Genomic DNA, 17,908 nt, shown 5'->3' on the forward strand with positions numbered 1-17,908 from the left:
GACCCTGGTGTCCTTGACCACATGATGCAAAAATGGAACCTCAACTGTGAAGGGCAGCTAGATTTCCAGGGGTTTCTCATTCTGCTTGGCAGCATGGCTGTGGCTTGCCATAACTCCTTTATCATGGCTACCCATTCCCATAAACTAATCCGAGGAACACTTGGGCCTGGCCTCCAAACCCATCTTCTTTCTTTCCAGCTTCCCAACCAACATCTCACACCTACCCTGAACCCAGTGCACCGACCACCCACCCCATGCAGGCCACTCCTGTTGATAGTAATAAAGCAATACAGTCTTTACAAATAAAATAAAAGCCTGAGAAAATGTAATAAATATATGGAAAAGAATAGTAGGCATGGATTTGCCTTCTTATTATAATAGGAACAGATTAGTAGAATAGCCAATCATAAACATAACTTCCAGAATCATTAAGCATTTAAATGTAAAAAATTAAATAGTAAAACTCAGGAATGAAATCTTGGACTACACATGCAACCCAGGGGTGGGGAGACTGTCTTAATCAAAACAGGAAACACACTTGCTCAGCAGACACAGACAGAGTTAACTATATAAACATTAATAAGAGCTCTTTATGCATCATGAATATTTAACTCTATCTGTACTGTGAAATTCCCCCCCTCCAAATTTGTCTATTAACACTGTTCCTGATATTTCTTGGCAAGAAATAGTAAAACAAATACACGTGGGGAAAAAATTATAATACAGATGAGGAGTTAAATATCCATAATACACACAAAAAAAACCTCACAAAATAAAAGACAAACAACCTAAATGAAAAAAATGAGCAAAAAATATGAACAGACCATTCATAGAAGGGAAAATCGAAATGGCTGAGAAATATTTTTAAAAAGCTGTTCAAATACATGATGGTCAAGGAAAGGTAAGTTAAAGTCCAATGAGATATCCTGTTATAGTTATTAGGCTGAGAAAAATTAAGAGAAAGGTAATGTCATTGCTGGCAGGGGTGCAGGGGTGAGGAAAGGGGTGAGATATTCTCATACCTTGCTCGCGGAAAAAAAAATTATTATGGCTTTTAGAAAGCAATCTGGTAAGATCCCTTAACATTTAAAGTACATATACTCTTTATCTTTTTAATTATTTTTTTTTTTTGAGAGAGGGCTCAAGTGTGCAAGAGGCACAGAGAAGGAGAGAGAGAGAGAGAGAGAGAGAGAGAGAGAGAGAGAGAGAGAGAGAAGCAGGGCGTAAGCTCCCCCAAAGAGGGTCTTGAGCTCACTGATGCAAGACTTGGGACTCCTGAACTGTGAGATCATGACCTGAGCCGAAGTCAGATGCTTAACCGCCTGAGCCACCCACGCACCCCCAAAATACTCATGCTCTTTAGCCCACCAGTTCCACTGGTGGGAAAGTATTTTATCATTTGTTAAAAGCTCTTACAAAAATGTCTATTGTAGCTCTCTAGGACAGCTAAAAATGGAAAACACCGATATCAGCTTTGAATAAGCTACAGTGAATCCTCAGCAAGAAATATTATAAAATCTTTATGAAAAAATGAATCAGAGTGATGGTGGCTGACTTGTAGAGACTTCCGCAAGATATTGTTGAGAGAACAACGTGGTGCGGAAAAGTGTTTAAGAGGATCTTTTTTTTTTTTTCTTTTGGTAGAGCAAAACCTGACAAAACATGAATGAATGTGTATATGTGATGCTGATGCCTATATGCGTGTACAGGTAGGTAGGCAGTTTGCATAGCTGGAGGAACATGGAAAAATGTATGAATGCTAAAAGCAGGTTGCCAACATGGATTACTAGAGCAACACAGAAGGATGGGCAGAGGGAGAGGGAAATGGAAAAAGAAAAGCAAGCAAACAGAAAAGATGTAAAGAAGGCTGCACTAAAAAGAAATTGCTGTGTATAAGATCTTATTTATGTTAAACTGTATCTCAGGGCATAAAATATCAGGAAACAGATCTAGCTCTTCCCCTTTGTAGGAATGCTTATGTCATACTGTAAAATGAAAAAAAGCAAGTTTCAGAACGTAGTATGCCACCATTCTATTTCAATAAAATCAGCAAGCACAACCCTTGTATATGTCTATTTATGATTACATACATTTGTCAAACAAGAATATAGTGGAAGGAGACACCAGATGGGTAACGATCTTTATGCAAGATGGGGTAGGATTGGGGCGGTTGGGGGAATAGTTTTCACTCTTCACATCTCTGTATGATTGAGCTGTTTTGCCAGTCACAATAAGCACATATTACTTTGATAGTTTCAAAACATCAAGAGAAAGAAACCCTCTAATAACAGGTTCCTTTCTCTTTACATCTTCATTCGTCCTAATGTCTGGCTTTGGATATAGTCCAGCTCCCCATTCCCCATCTCACTCCATTTCCTACATGAGTAGACATTTGTGTACCATTTGTAGAGAGACTTGAAGTTACTTTCCACAAAACTCCCAGGTGGTGGTCAAATTCAGGGAATGCGTCTGGGTATCTGTGAGGCTCTTTGAAAATTCTGGGCCACTTAAGGACTTGGCTAATCTAGAGAACACAGAGGAACTAGGGATGGGACCCATGACTCTACAGATTGACATATCCAAGTCTCGGCACTGGCCTGGCAAGTTCTTCCAGTGGAAGGATGTACACCATGATCGCGCTCTATAATAATACCTGTGCGTGCCTACAAGGCCTGGAGAAGAGTTGAGGAGCATTGGAACCTAGCCTGTTAAGACTTTATATCTTAACCCCTATAATCCCTTCTAATACTCTGGATGAGTATTATTTCCATTTTATAGAGAAGAAAACAGTTGAATGACATGCTCAAGGCTATATAGCTGGTCAATTTTCAGGTGGAAACTAAGACTTGCTAGTCCAAGTTTAGGTGGTTTTTGACCTACAAAATCTCTAATAGGGCACAGTTTTGGTTGCTACAACAGATACACAAGTAATAATGGTTTAAACCAGTGTATCTCTCTCTCACATCAATTCTGTGCTGCTGCCATTAGGATTTCAGGCTCCTTCTTTCGTATTTTCCTGTCCACCCCGGTGTTGTCCTCGTTGAAATGGAACACACTGGTTGGCCACCACTTCTGCCTTCCAGCAGGAAGGGTTGGGAGTTGTGGGGGAAGACAAAAATAAAGGTAAACATCTACCCTTTAAGAACAAAACCCAGAAGTTGTACCTTCAGCCTTGTTTACTCCTCACTCATCCGAGCCTGGTCACATGACCATAGTCAGCTACAAGCAAGGCTGAGAAGTGTAGTCTTGTGCCCTTCTGCAATTGCATGATCATAGAAGAATGGGAGAATAGATCCTGAGGGACACTTGGCAGTTTCTGCCATGATGGGAAGAAGGCTCTGGAGATCTGAACGCTCAAAGCTCATTATCTGATCACTGGACCACAATACAAATGGTTAGGCTCCTACTCGAGATGAAATATTTTTATTTAAAAAGTCTTCTGTTGTTCAAGAGGCTCATTCCTAAGAAGATCTCTCTGAAGGTGATTCTTCCTGCTTCAAAGTCATTGTCATAATTTTCCTGAGACCACAGTGGATCACTTGCTGCCCAAGAGGTAAAACAAAACAAATTGTACATATGTGTTCGCACACACACACACACAAATATATTAAAGGCCCTCTGACATCTTTGAGTCTCCAAGGGCAGTTGCTTCATAGTTGATATAAACAGAATTTGAGGCTCAGCATCTCCATAGTGGTTGAAGGTTGAGGCTGCAATGGAAGGAGAGTTTTCTAGTTGCTCTGCCCAGGCAGAGCACATCAGCCCAGTTCAGAGCAGCGCTGTGTTGGTGTGTGTGTTGGGGGGACGGGGTGTGGTATGGGAGTGCACACTGTAGACTTCTGGACACAGCTCAGGGACAGATGCCCAAAGTCCACCATCTGAGAGTCATTCAGCTTGAACCTGTGTTTTCAAACTCCACTGTGCTCTCCCCAACTGACTTCCCCACCCGCCCCCAGTCCCTAAGGATGGAATGTTCTGGAAGATTTTATCCGCCAAGCCATGTATGTCATTTAGGAGGCAAAAATCTTCCTATATAAGAGAAAGGGTAGCAAACAGAGTAAGTGGTAGCTTTAGCACTTTCATATTTTTACTGAGGTATATTTGGCCACAACTGTTATTTTAATGTCAAGTACAATTTGAGGAAGTGGAATGTTTTATATTAGTATTAGAAGAGTACAGGGACTTTCCTATTTCTTCAACTGTGATATTACTATTTATAATACAATTTTCATCTTATTTGAAGAAACATGTATATGAGTAATTTGCATTTAAGATAGTTTAAAAATAAAAAAATTAGGATAGAAAAAAATGGCATTAAGTGTAACCTGCAACCCCACTTCCCAAAAATAATGATCACAGATCTTGGGCTACATTTTTGTTACTTTCTTTTAAGCACATGTTCACATAAATATGAAGGTATCTGTAATAAAATGGAAATGTTGGAAGAATACTTATGGTGAGTTACTGCCTAATAAACAAGAGTCTGGCAAATGGATGCAAACTGATGAAAAGTCCAAGGAGAGGTCATCTCAAAAGGTCTAAAGCATTCTAAGTTCAACTCATAAGCTTTGGGGAAAAAGTAATCAACCAAATCTACCGTAAATCCTGTTGTTGAACAAACACAGACCTCCTTCTTTAGCATAAGCGGTCAGAAAAAAATTACCAGATACATGAAAAGGTTCAATAGTCCCAAAGAAGGGTATATTTAGAGTAATTGGAAGAAACATTTGCCAATGAAACATATGAAATGGGAGCAAAGTCCCTAAGATATGCTTTCAGTGGGATTTGAGAGGTTATTGCATCTATGAAGACATCTTGTGGGAGTGTTTTAACTTGAAATGAAATTATTGAACCAAATTTAAAAAATGCAATGTCCCCCAATAAACTACCAGACCTGGGAATGGGGTACCAATAGCTGTAAACATCACAAAAGGAGACACTGTGTGCTGCCTGACAGAAGGACACACAGCCACTTACAAAATAGTGCTCTCCCCCACCAATACCAGATTCGGGCCAAAGAACATATTTAAGGAGCTGTACTCAGCACTTCTTGTAGGGAACTGGAGGACAAATAAATTCCTCAACAAACTCCAAGGAAGAGACTTATCAACCAATAACAGAGTATAAACATTATGTGGATTCTACCTCAAATACTTATGAGACAATTGTAAATTTGAACACTGAGTAACTATTTGATCATATTAAATACTGTTAAATTTTAAAGACAGGTTTTTTTTTTTTTAAACTACCTTTTGGCGATAACTGCTGAAATATTTACAGATGATGTGATATGTGAGGGATTTGATCAGAAAAATGGAGGGAAAGTTGAGAGGTGTAGATGTTTGAAACAAGACTGGCCAGGAGTCGACGCCTGTTAAGCTGGGTTGTAGGATGTGGGGGAGTGGTTATGCTTTTCTCTTTGTTTGAAAATGACCAAAATAAATTGCTTACAAGACATGAGTAAGAGATTCAATATTCTAGAAAGCCTAGTCAGTAATCTAGATCATTGCTCAGGAAATTCTCCTAGAACTTAGAGGAAATGGAAAAAGACAACATGAGTGAAACTATATGAAACTTACAGGAGAGATCTAAGAGATGCAGTGCGGATGTAAAGTCAGAAGTCCAGGAGGCGTGCATAGAACCACCAGAGGATACATGATACACATCCATTAAAGAACATTTCTATTATTGGTTTCTTCTTTGAACATGGAGCTATTTAGCAATATTCCATACATCCAAATATGCAAACTTGTAAACTCAACTTTTTATTGACTTCCAACTTAATTGCTCATAGTTTAGTGGACATGTTCTGCGTAACACGTATTCTTCAGATTTTTGAGGCTTGCTTTAATGCCTAGAACAATTAGTTTTTAGAAACACCCCTGAGTGATTATGAAGAATGTGTATTCTCTAGTCGTTGGGCGTAGAGTTCTAACCATGCCCTCTGACCACTTTCATTTCTGTGCCTCACTTCACTTTTTGCCTGCCTGACGTATCAAAAGGTAAGTGCTAGAATCTCCCACTGGCAGGTGGACTTATCAGTTTCTTCCTATAGTTCTATCCATTTATACTGCATGAATTTTGAGGCTGGGTTTAAAATTGACTCGTTGTAAATTGAACCTATCATTACACCATAAACTTTCCTACCCTTAACAATGCTGTCTCAGGATTTATTTTGTCTGAGAATAATATAACAAATAGATGGTTAGTATTTACCCCATGTGATTTTTCCCCATCCTCTTACTTTCGATTTTGCCCATCCTTAAGTAAACCAGTTTCTGGTGAGGTGCTTCTAAAAATTTTTTTTTTTTTACATTTATTTATTCTTGAGAAAGACAGAGCACAAGCGGGGGAGGGGCAGAGAGAGAATGAGACACAGAAGCAGGCTTCAGGCTCTGAGCTGTCAGCACAAAGCCCAATGTGGGACTGGAACCCATGAACTGTGAGATCATGACCTGAGCCAAAGTCAGATGCCTAACTGACTGAGCCACCCAGGCATCCCTAGGTGCTTCTAACCCTATCTGTGGTGAAGGATTTTTTGTTTTCCCCAATCCATTATAGCCTAAGACTTTCAAAAAATATGCTTTAAGAGATTTATAAAATTCTGGAATTAGAGACATACAAAAATACAGGGGAGATACTTTAGTATTAAACTCAACACACATAAGACGATGTCAAATTGCCTAGAAACTTTTACATACTTTTTTAAAAAATGTTTTTATTTGTTTTTGAGATGGGAGACAGAGCATGAGCAGGGGAGGGGCAAAGAGAGGGAGACACAGAATCCGAAGCAGGCTCCAGGCTCTGAGCTGTCAGCACAGAGCTTGACATGGGGTTCAAACTCACGGACTGTGAGATCATGACCTGAGCCAGAGTTGGACGCTTACCCGACTGAGCCACCCAGGCGCCCCCAATTTTTTTACAAATTTATTTTTGAGAGACAGAGAGACACAGCATGAGCAGGGGAGGGGCAGAGAGGGAGAGTGACAGAATCAGAAAGAGGCTCCAGGCTCTGAGCTGTCAGCACAGAGCCCAACGCGGGGCTCGAACCCACGAACCGTCAGATCATGACCTGAGCCCAAGTCAGACGCTTAACCGACTGAGCCACCCAGGCGCCCCCTACACACTTTTAATAAAGTTTCTAAAATGTTATCATCTCCCGAACACATCTTCTTGCAGCCATCAACAGAACCACACTTTTGAACGCTAGTGTTGTTAAGTCAGGATTTTGTTCTAGCCGTCCTAACATCTTCTAAATGGCAAGTTTAGTCCAATAATTGTTATTGGTGCATTTGGTCTGGTTTCTCTCATGTCTAAAACTGCTCTCTTACCCCATCAACAACTTCATATGGCCTTGAATTACAATTTGAGACCAGGAGCTATATAGACTGTCCCCCTACCCAACAAGTTCACGTGAAAACCTAATCCCAATACGATGGTACTAAGAGGTGGAGCCATTGGGGTGACTAGGTCATGATCATGGTGGGGGATTTGTGAATTCCTCATTAGTGGGATTAGTGCCCTCATAAAAGAGCTCCCCCCCCCCCCCCCCCACCAAAAGAGATCCTTTGCCTCTCCCACCACGTGAAGACACAGTGAGAGGGCAGCATCTATGCACCAGGTGACAGGTCCCTACCAAACACTGAATCGACTGGTGACTTGACTTCTAGCCTCCCAAACTGAGAAATGTTGGTTTCTAAGCCACCCCATCTATGGTTTTCTGTGATAGCAGCCAGAATGGATCAAGACCTCAGTTTTACCAAGTTATTTACTGTTCATCTTGCTCTCAGCAATTACAATGCTTCCTAGGTTTGTTTCCTCTCATATTCAAGTACTTTATCTGAGGCATTTAGGTGAGGGCATTTGAGTGGCTAGACATGAAATTCTAAGTTCAAAGTTCTTTTCCTTCGGTCCTTAAAAATGTAACTCCATACACAAAGTTGCTGCTGAAATATCTGATGTACACTGATCCTGGCTCTTTAGGCTCCGCTTCTGGCTTACAGTCTCTGGAAACCTTTCAGAATGATCTTTGTGTTTGTTAACCTTAAATTTTACTACCCAGCAGTGAAGATGGATGAACTACATCATAGACACATACCAACATGAAAGAATCTCACAATAGTGAGTGAAATATAATATATACACTATTCTTTTTACATGATGTTAAAAACCACGTAAAACAAACTAAACGGTAAATTGTTTAGGGACGCATATATATGACAAAATTGTGAAGAAAAACAAGGAGAGGATAAACCCCACATCTGGACAGTGGTTCTCTTGGTGCATGGGGTGCCCCAGAAGAGAGGCCCATGGGGTAGAGGGTCTTGAGTATTGGTAATGTGCCATTGTCTCGCTGGGGGGTGGGACCATGGGTATTCTATTAATACCTTACACACGTTTTGCATGTATGTAAGGTGAACATTTCACCTTGTGGCTGGTTGCCCAGTGGCAGTGCTCAGGTTAGGGTACTGGGAACAGGAGGCAGCAGATTGCACACTGGATGGGAGCAGCCGTGGTGGCCACTCATGACCCAAACTGCTAGAGATGGACCAGGGATGGAGATGGGAACGGGAGAATTCCAAGTGTGCTCTACATCAATATACTCGAACACCTCCGCACACATCTTCAAGCCCCACCGGGAGGCCTGATGGAACGAGCTGTCACCAGCTGCTCTCAAGCTGGGCTCCGGGCCTCTTTGGCACCCACGCCTCAGCATTTCCGGCCCCTGCCTAAACACTCAGTAGGGCTTAGTCTGCTCTGGAAGCCTTTGATTCCACCGTGTGGACGGACTGGCTCTCTCGATCCAGCCTCCAGATGTCACTGACTTAACAAGAGGTTCCTGATTTTGCCCACGGTGCAGCAGGGTGCATCCTGTAATGAAGGTTCGCTCAGGCATCCCCCAAGCGGCCCGCTGTGGTTCTCTGCTCGTGGGAACAGATGATGCTTTGGCTCCTGCTTTCCTCCTGTGGTCTTCCAGGTCCCCGACAACGGTAACATCTGAGACTTGCTGAATCGAGTTTACTGAGTCGATTTCCCTCCCCTGGGTGATGACTTTTAATTAACGACAAATTTCCTACAGACCAGCCAAAGGAGGAGGCGCATTAACAGGAACTGCGTCCAGGAGAGCTTTTATTTGTACGGAACAGTTTTAAAAATACAGAATAAAATAGCTTTATCTCTACTATTATTCACAACATCTGGTCCAAATATTACATATTTTTAAAATACTTAAACGTTTAATGAGGCCATGTTAGAAAAACAATATGAAAATTCTTTTTTAAAAACTCCATAAAAGAATTACACATCTCAAAAAACAACCCCACCCCCAGATACCCTCGGTATGCAAAATAAAAATAAAAAACAAACAAAACCCCAGAAAGGTATATAGCCAAAGTCAGTCACAAAAACGCAAGGAAAATATAGGCATCCCCACTGCTTTAAGAACAGTCAGAAATTTATTAATGTGTCAAACAGAGGTTGTTACCAACGAACAAAAAAGGGTATTAACTTGAACTGTCAGTGAGACGGCGACACTGGTGAGGGTGCCCTAAGTGCCGGGAAACGAGCGCAGTGAGTCTAAGGACGCCGGGTGTTCCTTCTGCGGAGGATGACCAGGCACAGTCAAGAACAACCTAGAAGGGCAGGAATGTGTGTGAGGCTGCTGAAAAGGGGTGCCCAGCGCTAACGTGCTTTCCGCATCCACAGGGAGAAGCCGAATGTCCGCGACAACGGGCGGTCTTCTCAAGCTACTCAGGAGGTGACTGCAGGTGAAGTGGCGGGTGGGAAACGTCCTGTTGTCTGTGTCCAAATCATAAGGGGACAGAGCACAACACGTATGGCATGTGGAAACCCGGGGCCCTTCTCTGAGGCCCAGGGGGGCTCCCCTGAGAAGGGGCGCTCCCTAGAAGCCTCAGGCCCGCGTGCAGTGAGTGCACAGCCACGGTGCCCGGGGGGTGTGGCTGCGTGTGCACGTCCCAAGCACAGCGCCCACACAACGCTGCCGCTCACTGCCAGGCAGGTTCTGGAATGAGGCTTCTGCCACAGCTCCTTATTCACCTTCTACCTGGCCTGGCCACTCTCGTGGCATCAGTATGCTGGATGATCATAGTTGCCAACTCGTAAGTCTAAGTTGCCAGTACCAATCCTTCAGCAGGGCCGTGAATGAAAGAATTACTTTAGCTCATGGTGATAAAATATACGCATGGTTAAATAAAGTATACACACATACTAGAGATTCATCAATGGAGAAATTCTATTATCACATGACATTGTCATGAAAATTATATCATTCCCTCCCTGGAGAACTGACTATTATCCTGGGTAGAAATGTTACTTTACTATATGGAAATACTGCAGTATTCATGCATAAACCAAGTCGTCATCATGAAAGTCAGTATTCTACAGTATAAAGCAAATCCGGTGTGTGAATTTGTTACCATGAAAACGGGAAACCACCAGGACCCACGACGCCTCATTCCAACTGGCCTGGTTAAGCCACTTCTCTTACCTCCATCAATCACGAGAAACTACGACATCTGAAACCCTCTTAAGAAAGAGTCTGTATGAAAGAATCTAAGTTTAATTCCCTAATGAGACAAAGACTGGAGCCATTCCCCATTAGTCTATGAACCATGTTAGATAGTTTTTATTAAAACCAGTGGTGGGCTCTCCCTTGCCACCCACCTCGATGGGACAGTACCTACTGTCCTTCTAAATAAATACTTTCTACTTCTTACATTGAGATGGCCAGGGTCAATGTAAAGACGGTGGGTAGGTGTAGTCACTATGGAAACTGGAGGCTGAATGCCCTGTCCAAGAACACTTACATCCAAAACATTTAAAAACGTTCTATTGGCCAAAGTGTGGTGGATATGCGGCCCCAGAAATGCAGGCCAATAATGTAAATGCACATGGCCCCTTCGTCCCTCAAAACCTCCCTTTCAGTGTGTGCTTGAACCTAAGGAGCAGACGAATACATTTCTCTTTTAATTACAGACTCATTCTGTGGTGTATTTGCCGGCAGGAGGACCACTTTCGATCATGGTTGTGTGTGCTGCACATGGAGGATCTGTTCATTATCAGGCGACTCCACTCACTCAAGTGAAAGTGAGTGCAGAAAGCACCAGACTCAATGGGACCTTTAGTTGGGCTGCCCTCTTTCCTCCCCACCTCCTGTCCCCTTCCCCCTGCCTTAGAGAATCTAAAGTTGGCCCCAACGAAACAAAAAGAGCAAAATCCGTCATCTCTAACATTTGGTGTGGATACAGGGCTTCCCTCCACATTTAAATGCTTGCAGAAGACATCCCCCAGACCAGCAGATTCGGAAGCTCCCAATAAAACCTGGCCCAAGGAGGGGTTTCAGAAGGGAGTGGGTTTCTGGATGTTTGAAGCACATATCCTGAGTGTCACTCACTAGGAGGGAAGATGCCCCATCAGGTTATGCTGAAAGTTAAATTACCCAATGGTTCAGATGCTTTTATTTGATATTTGGTCCTTCTGCTCACCTAGAGAACCAGAATACTGCAAATCTCTGGCCTGTTTAACAGTTTCCCCACTATTTAGAGCAGAGAAATTAGAGATGCTGAGCAAAAACACAAACAGAAGGAAACTGAGAGCAACTTTGCAGGACGGCTGTCGGCACTGAGTGTTAGTTAACCAAGTTAAAGAGATGAAAACCATTGACCAGTGTGCTTCTATAATTAACTATGCACCAGATACAATTTTAAAAAACATACAAAATTAAATGCAATTTAGAATCTAATTTTTTTTTTTTTTTTTTTTACTTAATCTGCAATAAGATCTTGGCAAAACGGTACAGTGGCTTTGAACTATTCTTGCCAGAATACGCCTTGAAGCCCCAAACTTCCCAGGAATCAAGGAGGCTATAGTGGTACAACAATGCTGCCAAGACATCAGAACGAGGTGGAGGAGAGCCAGCTGTGGGGGCAGGAAACGCGCCCTGTGGACACAGAGATGCTGAGAACCATTACCTGCTGTCAGAGACAACAACACCCATTGGCTGTCTAAGGCTCAACCAGGTTAACAAACGACCTAAGAAGCACAACCTCACGCAGCGAGGTTGCTACCTTGTGTTTCAGGGTTTCCTTTGGCTGAAAATTTTCAAACCAAATTCCACAGAAGTAACTTTTCCAGAAAAGATTTAGTGTTATTAATGAGAAATCAACAGAAGGGGCCCTGCCTACTGCTTTTCTTACCATCTTCTGCAATAACTTAAAACAAGAAAGGCAGCATTTAGCCAGTCTAATTTCAACCCCTGCAAAATCAAAATCCAGTGGACATTCCACATGGTAACTCACAGAAAGTCTCCTTAAGCCTTAACTGCCAGAAATGAGTTGCAACAGAACTACAGGGATGAATTTACCAGGATGTCCAACCATTCAATATGGCGGCTCTGTTGATTACCTGCCTCAGCTTCCCTTCTTCACAAAACAAATTCACGTGTAACTTAACCCACGGTTTCTGGGCTCTGGTCCAGTAGTCAGTTTTGATAAATAGATTAGGCATTACAGTATTTACACTTTCATGGTATCAAGCAATACAAAACACAACCACAATAATGGTTACTGGCCTTCAAAAGCCTTGACGACAAGCTTCCCTGATGGTATCCACAGCTTTATAAATGCTGGTTCTTTTCTTAATGGGAAGTGAGGGGTGGGGGACAAGTAATAGGGATGCAAGGAAAGAGGGTCACATGGAAAAACACTGATTTCAAAAACCTGTTATAGTCAATAACATTAAATAGGAATAAAATCTTGTAATTTATAGATACGCGCAACAAGAACTGACATCCACATGATGGCAGAGTCAAGACTCCCATAAACATCTGCTTAGTGCCCCTGTGTGGCACTCTATACCCATCACACCAGCCTGGAGTGATAAAATGTCAGATAGAGTGTCTCAATTATAGTGAAAAAGAGGCCAGTATGAAATGTGCTGGCCCATCCCGGGCCAGGGTGGCACCAAGAAAGAGCAGTTGAGAATCAGATATTGACTTCAAGGTCCTTTCCTTTCCCCTCCAATCCCCCAAACAGATTTCAATTCTAGTAACACCTGTACAGACCTTACCCACACACAGATATGGGTATAAGGTAACCATGTTGACTGTTTTCAATCAGGTCAATAGTTTCCTGCTACAGGAGCATCAGGGGACACAGAATCACATTTGACCAGTCAGATGTGACAGTGCGAGGATACTGGTGCCCCTTGAGCAGAGGGGGTCTATGCGGGTGCAGGCTGAGGTCAAATAAAATAGAAGCGGGTCCACGTGCTTCTGGAACAGAAAGCCCCTGCACCCCAGAGGCAGCTTGTAGGAAAGCTAGCCCAGGGTGGTGGAAGGAGACCGAAACCAAGGAACCGCTGTGGATTTAAACACCCACTCCCACAGGAGGACAGGAACTTCAAGTTCAATGGACGCTCTCAAAGGCAAGGGGTAGGGCTTAAATAAGGAGACAGGTGAGACACAATATTAGACACGATCACCACCCACAACAAAAAAAGCTATTTGTAATCGTCTTAGCTCTGGGTGCAGAATGTAAATGCAGATATACAAACATACAGGTTACTGCTTGTTACTCAGCAAGGAACTACAGATTCATGCCTCACTGCGGCTGGGCCACAGGGTGAGCTACAGCTATACCGTGGCCTGCGAGTCCTCGTCTGAACTCCGGCTGGTGGCATTCTTCCTGAGGCCTTTCCACGTGTAGCCCGCAAAGGTTGGGCTGATGGGTAAGTAGCCGAAGCATCTGTATTTTTTAATAATGTTCATGCCGAACGGCAGATCGTAGGATTCCATGCCATCGAGCGACTTGCTCCCTTTGCCCACACCCTTCTTCCACTTCCGGATTCCTCTTTCTTCCGGAGTACCTGTGGAACACACACACACACACACACAACAATACAATGGAATGTTTAGTTTGACAGTTCCACCAAGAGTTGAGATTCTCCGACATGCTGTCCCACACATGGAACCTGCCAGGACGACAGCAAAGATCCCTTGAGGAGCAGTTGATGGCACTCAGCCATCCAGGTGCCTAAACCAGAAACCTAAGAACCACTAGCCCACCCTTGTTCCTTTTGCTCCACAAACATCCCGATGTCTTTGCCTTCTCATTGCCCTCCCACGTGGCCCATATTCTCGATTCCCATTGTTGAGGTCAGTCCCACACCACGTTATTGCTTTCTTGGGTCGTTTTAACAATCTCCTAACTGGTTGTCTGGTCTTCCAACTCACCATCTCTTTCCCCAAATCTGTTCTCAAAAACCAACACAAGAACTTCTAAAATGCAAAATATGATCTTGCAGAATAGGACCCGGTCTTTATTATATCACATATAATGTCTTCATAAACTGGTCAGGGCAAACCACCCCCCATCCACACATGCCAAGCTTTATCCTGCTTTGCTCCATCTGTGTGGGGTGGAGGAGGGGGAGGGAGGGAGAGGCACTTTTGCCACGTACTCCCCACTTGTCATGGATGAACATGTGAGGATGAACTTCCATGTTGTAGCCTGACAAATGAGTCAGGGAGAAAGATCTGGGCCCACAGGGCTCAGTAGCTCCTGAGCCCTTGACTTTTTCTGTAAATCTTTCTGGTGCAGAGAGGCACAATGGCACCTGCCTTTGGCTACATGGGATACCTAACAACGTACTATCTCTGCCCAAACCCAGATGAGGAGCTTAAGTATATGGTGCAGGATAAGGAACACCGTTGTTTTCTTACATCTAAGCAAGGCCCTCCCATCCATGTTGCTGTAACAAAGTGAACTTTAATTTCCACCTGTCAGACTCCTGTGCCTCTCGCTCAATTAGTTCTGAGAGAGTTAGTGACTGACCCCCATCAATCTAACACCTTCCACCTATTCATGCATGTGATTCCTTTTGCCTCATGTGCAGCAACCTCTTGATTGAGGCTTTTTGGAGGTGTGCTGTTTTTAGGGGAGAAATCTCAACAAAACCTTCAAGTTCAAGAATACGCCTCACCCTTCCTTGATGGAAGGTACATCAATCAGTGTGTCCGTGGTGGCACTTTCCAATGGTACCAGCAGCCTCCTCGAGGAAGCTGGGAAGGCTGTGAGGCAGGGCCCACATAGCATCACCCAGCTCGGCACAGAATGCACCCAGCTGAGAAGGGTTACGGGTGTGGGGGAGACAGCTGCCTCCATCCACCTCTCAGTCACTGGTCCTGGAAAGATCCTGTGCCTACCATACTATCTTTTGGTCCTAGGTAGCTGGGAGCCTGCCTCAGGAAGGAGGAGGAGACACACTGCAGGCTGTTAACAGCCGGCTCAGAAGAGTGTGTGAACAAGATGACAAAAGCCACCGTGGGCACTGAGCGAGGCTGTGCAAGGAGGACTGGTGGCTTGGACAGTGCCCCAGACATCTCACCACCCTGCACCATGGGCAAGAAGCTTACCTGCTTTCTCTCAACTCAGCAAGGAAAAAAAAAACCCACTAGGTTTATCAGCAAAAAACTGATTCATAAAAGGAGGCTGGAGGCATCATCTTAACCGCTTTAGAAAAGACAGTTTGAACCAGTGAGGGCTTTGAACTGATTCACTCTTCCTGCTTCCGTATTTACTTCGCAAAACAAGTAATTCACATATGCAATAAGCACGTTTGGTGTATACCACATACCTGGGATGGTGTTATCCAAAATAAAAGCCACGCAGCCTCCTACAAACATAGCAGTTGTGAGAAGAACGTTCAACACCTGATCGATCCCCGTTATGCCTGGAGACAGAACACAGTGGGAGGGAGGGTCACTGCCACAGCCAGGACAGCTAGAAGGAGCACTGGGGTGGGGACTAATCACCAGCCAATGTGATGCATGAAGGTGAAAATTTCTGTTGTATATGAGCAGATAAATTTTTTGCTAGTAACATTTTCAACTATTATAAGTAATTTCCATAATAATCAAAAGGTTATCTCCATGAGGAGAATTCCCAACAATGGACCATAGAAGATAAATCTAAGAATGAAGCTTACCCGATAATGAACTAGGAAGCCACTGGGGCGTGGTGTTTGCAGATTGAGAAAAAAAATTAATATAAAAGATAGCCGTTGCAAGGCTGAAAAAACTACAAACAGAATAAGACAACAAGAATATTTGTGGTGTTCACAACCAGATAAAGGGTTTCAGAATCCTGGATCACTGATGTGTGCTTTAGCTCCTTTTAATTAGGAGCAACTGAATTTATATAAGTGAACTCCTATAAATGTGATATATTAAAATGTGAAAAGCAGCAAGAATCTCCTCGTTATCAGAAGCTCACACACTTCCTAGATTTAAAGTATAAAAATCCTCAACAGAAAATAACAAGCGTTGGCAAGAGTGTGGAGAAACAGAAACCCCTGAGCTCAAGTGGTGGGAATCAGTTTGGCAGTTCCTCCCAGAGTGAAAAGTCTAGGACTTCCCTACGACAAGGCAATTCTACCCCAAAGAAACAGACAGCAGGTACTCAAATCCAGCTGATCCTCATGATTAGCAGATTCTGTATCTGAATTTACCTAAACACTAAAAACTTATCTGCAAACCCAAAATGAATCCTCCTGGCCTTCGCAGTCATTCACAAAGCAGCAGAAACTTTGAGTTGCCAACAACATGCATGTTCCTGGCTGAGGTCAATCAAGGTAACGCTCCACCTTCTTGTTTCACCTCTGTTCTTCTCAAGTGTGCTTGTGGCGGTCTGTTTAATACCGCCTCTTCCCCATTTTTGTGTTTTTGGTCGGTGATTTAGTTGTTTAAAATGGCCCCCAAGTGTCGTGCTGAAGCACGGTCTACTGTTCCTAAGGGCAAGAAAGCCATGCTGAGCCTCAGGGAGAAACCGCATGTGTTGGGTGAGTTACACTGCTCTTGGCTGTTGCTCCCCTAGAAGGGACGGTTCAGCATTTGCTAATTCCGCGCTCACAGTGACCTTACAGAGCAGAACTACCATGGGTGAGGACTGACTGTACTTGTATGCCAATGTTCACAACAGTACTATTCACAACTGTCAAAGGGTAGCAACAACCCAAATGTCCACTGTTGGACAAATGGATAAACAGATTATGGCGTGTGTGTGTGCGTGCACGCGCATACACACACACAATGGAATACTATTAGCCATGAAAAAGAATAAAATACTTATATACAAATCTCAAAAACATGCTAAGTGAAAGAAGCCAGAGATCACATATGATTTCATTTATGTGAAATATCCAGAACAGGTAAATCCACAGAAACAGAAAGCAAATTGGTGGTTGCCAGGGGCTGGGAGAAGGGGGATAAGAGGAATTAACTGCTTAATGGATATGGAATTTTATTTTGGGGTGAGGAGACAGTTTTGGAAACTAAATAGAGGTGGTGGTTATACAACATTGTAAATGTACTAAAACAGCATTGAACTGTTCACTTTAAAATAGTTCATTTTAAGGGTGCCTGGGTGGCTCGGTCGGCTGAGTGTCCGACTTCGACTTAGGTCATGATCTCACAGCTCATGAGTTCGAGCCGCACATTGGACTCTGTGCTGACAGCTCAGAGCCTGGAGGCTACTTCGGATTCTGTGTCTCCCTCTCTCTCTCTGCCCCTCCCCTGCTCAGGCTCTGTCTCTCTCTGTCTCAAAAATAAATTTAAAAAACAAAGAAAAAAAAAAACATTAAAAAAAACTAAAATAGTTAATTTTACATTATAGAATTTTACCCAAAAAATATGTATATTTATATAAATATATATTTAATATAAAATGCTTAATATAAATATAATTATAAATTATCTTTATAAATAAGTATAAATATAAAACTATATATAAAATACATATACATATAGTATATATGCTACGTGTGTGTGTGTGTGTGTGTGTGTGTGTGTGTATATATATATATATATATATATATATATATATATATATAT

General features: G+C 42.9%; 1 protein-coding gene across 7 annotated transcripts in view; it reads right to left on the reverse strand.

Moving 5' to 3' along the window:
* Nucleotides 1–9,112: 9,112 nt before the first annotated feature.
* Nucleotides 9,113–17,908, reverse strand: part of SLC23A2 (solute carrier family 23 member 2) — a 133,121-nt gene continuing 124,325 nt past the window's right edge. For all 7 annotated transcript variants that reach the window (XM_042931559.1, XM_042931561.1, XM_042931556.1 and 4 more), the window contains 2 exons: nt 15,655–15,750; nt 9,113–13,884 (listed from right to left, as the gene is read on the reverse strand). In XM_042931559.1, the coding sequence (XP_042787493.1) occupies nt 13,652–13,884; nt 15,655–15,750 (329 nt within the window). In that variant the 3' untranslated portion in view covers nt 9,113–13,651. The remainder of the gene's footprint in view (nt 13,885–15,654; nt 15,751–17,908) is intronic.

The sequence above is a fragment of the Panthera leo genome, chromosome A3 (genome assembly GCF_018350215.1).
Source record: "Panthera leo isolate Ple1 chromosome A3, P.leo_Ple1_pat1.1, whole genome shotgun sequence".
In the NCBI taxonomy this organism is placed as follows: domain Eukaryota; kingdom Metazoa; phylum Chordata; class Mammalia; order Carnivora; family Felidae; genus Panthera; species Panthera leo.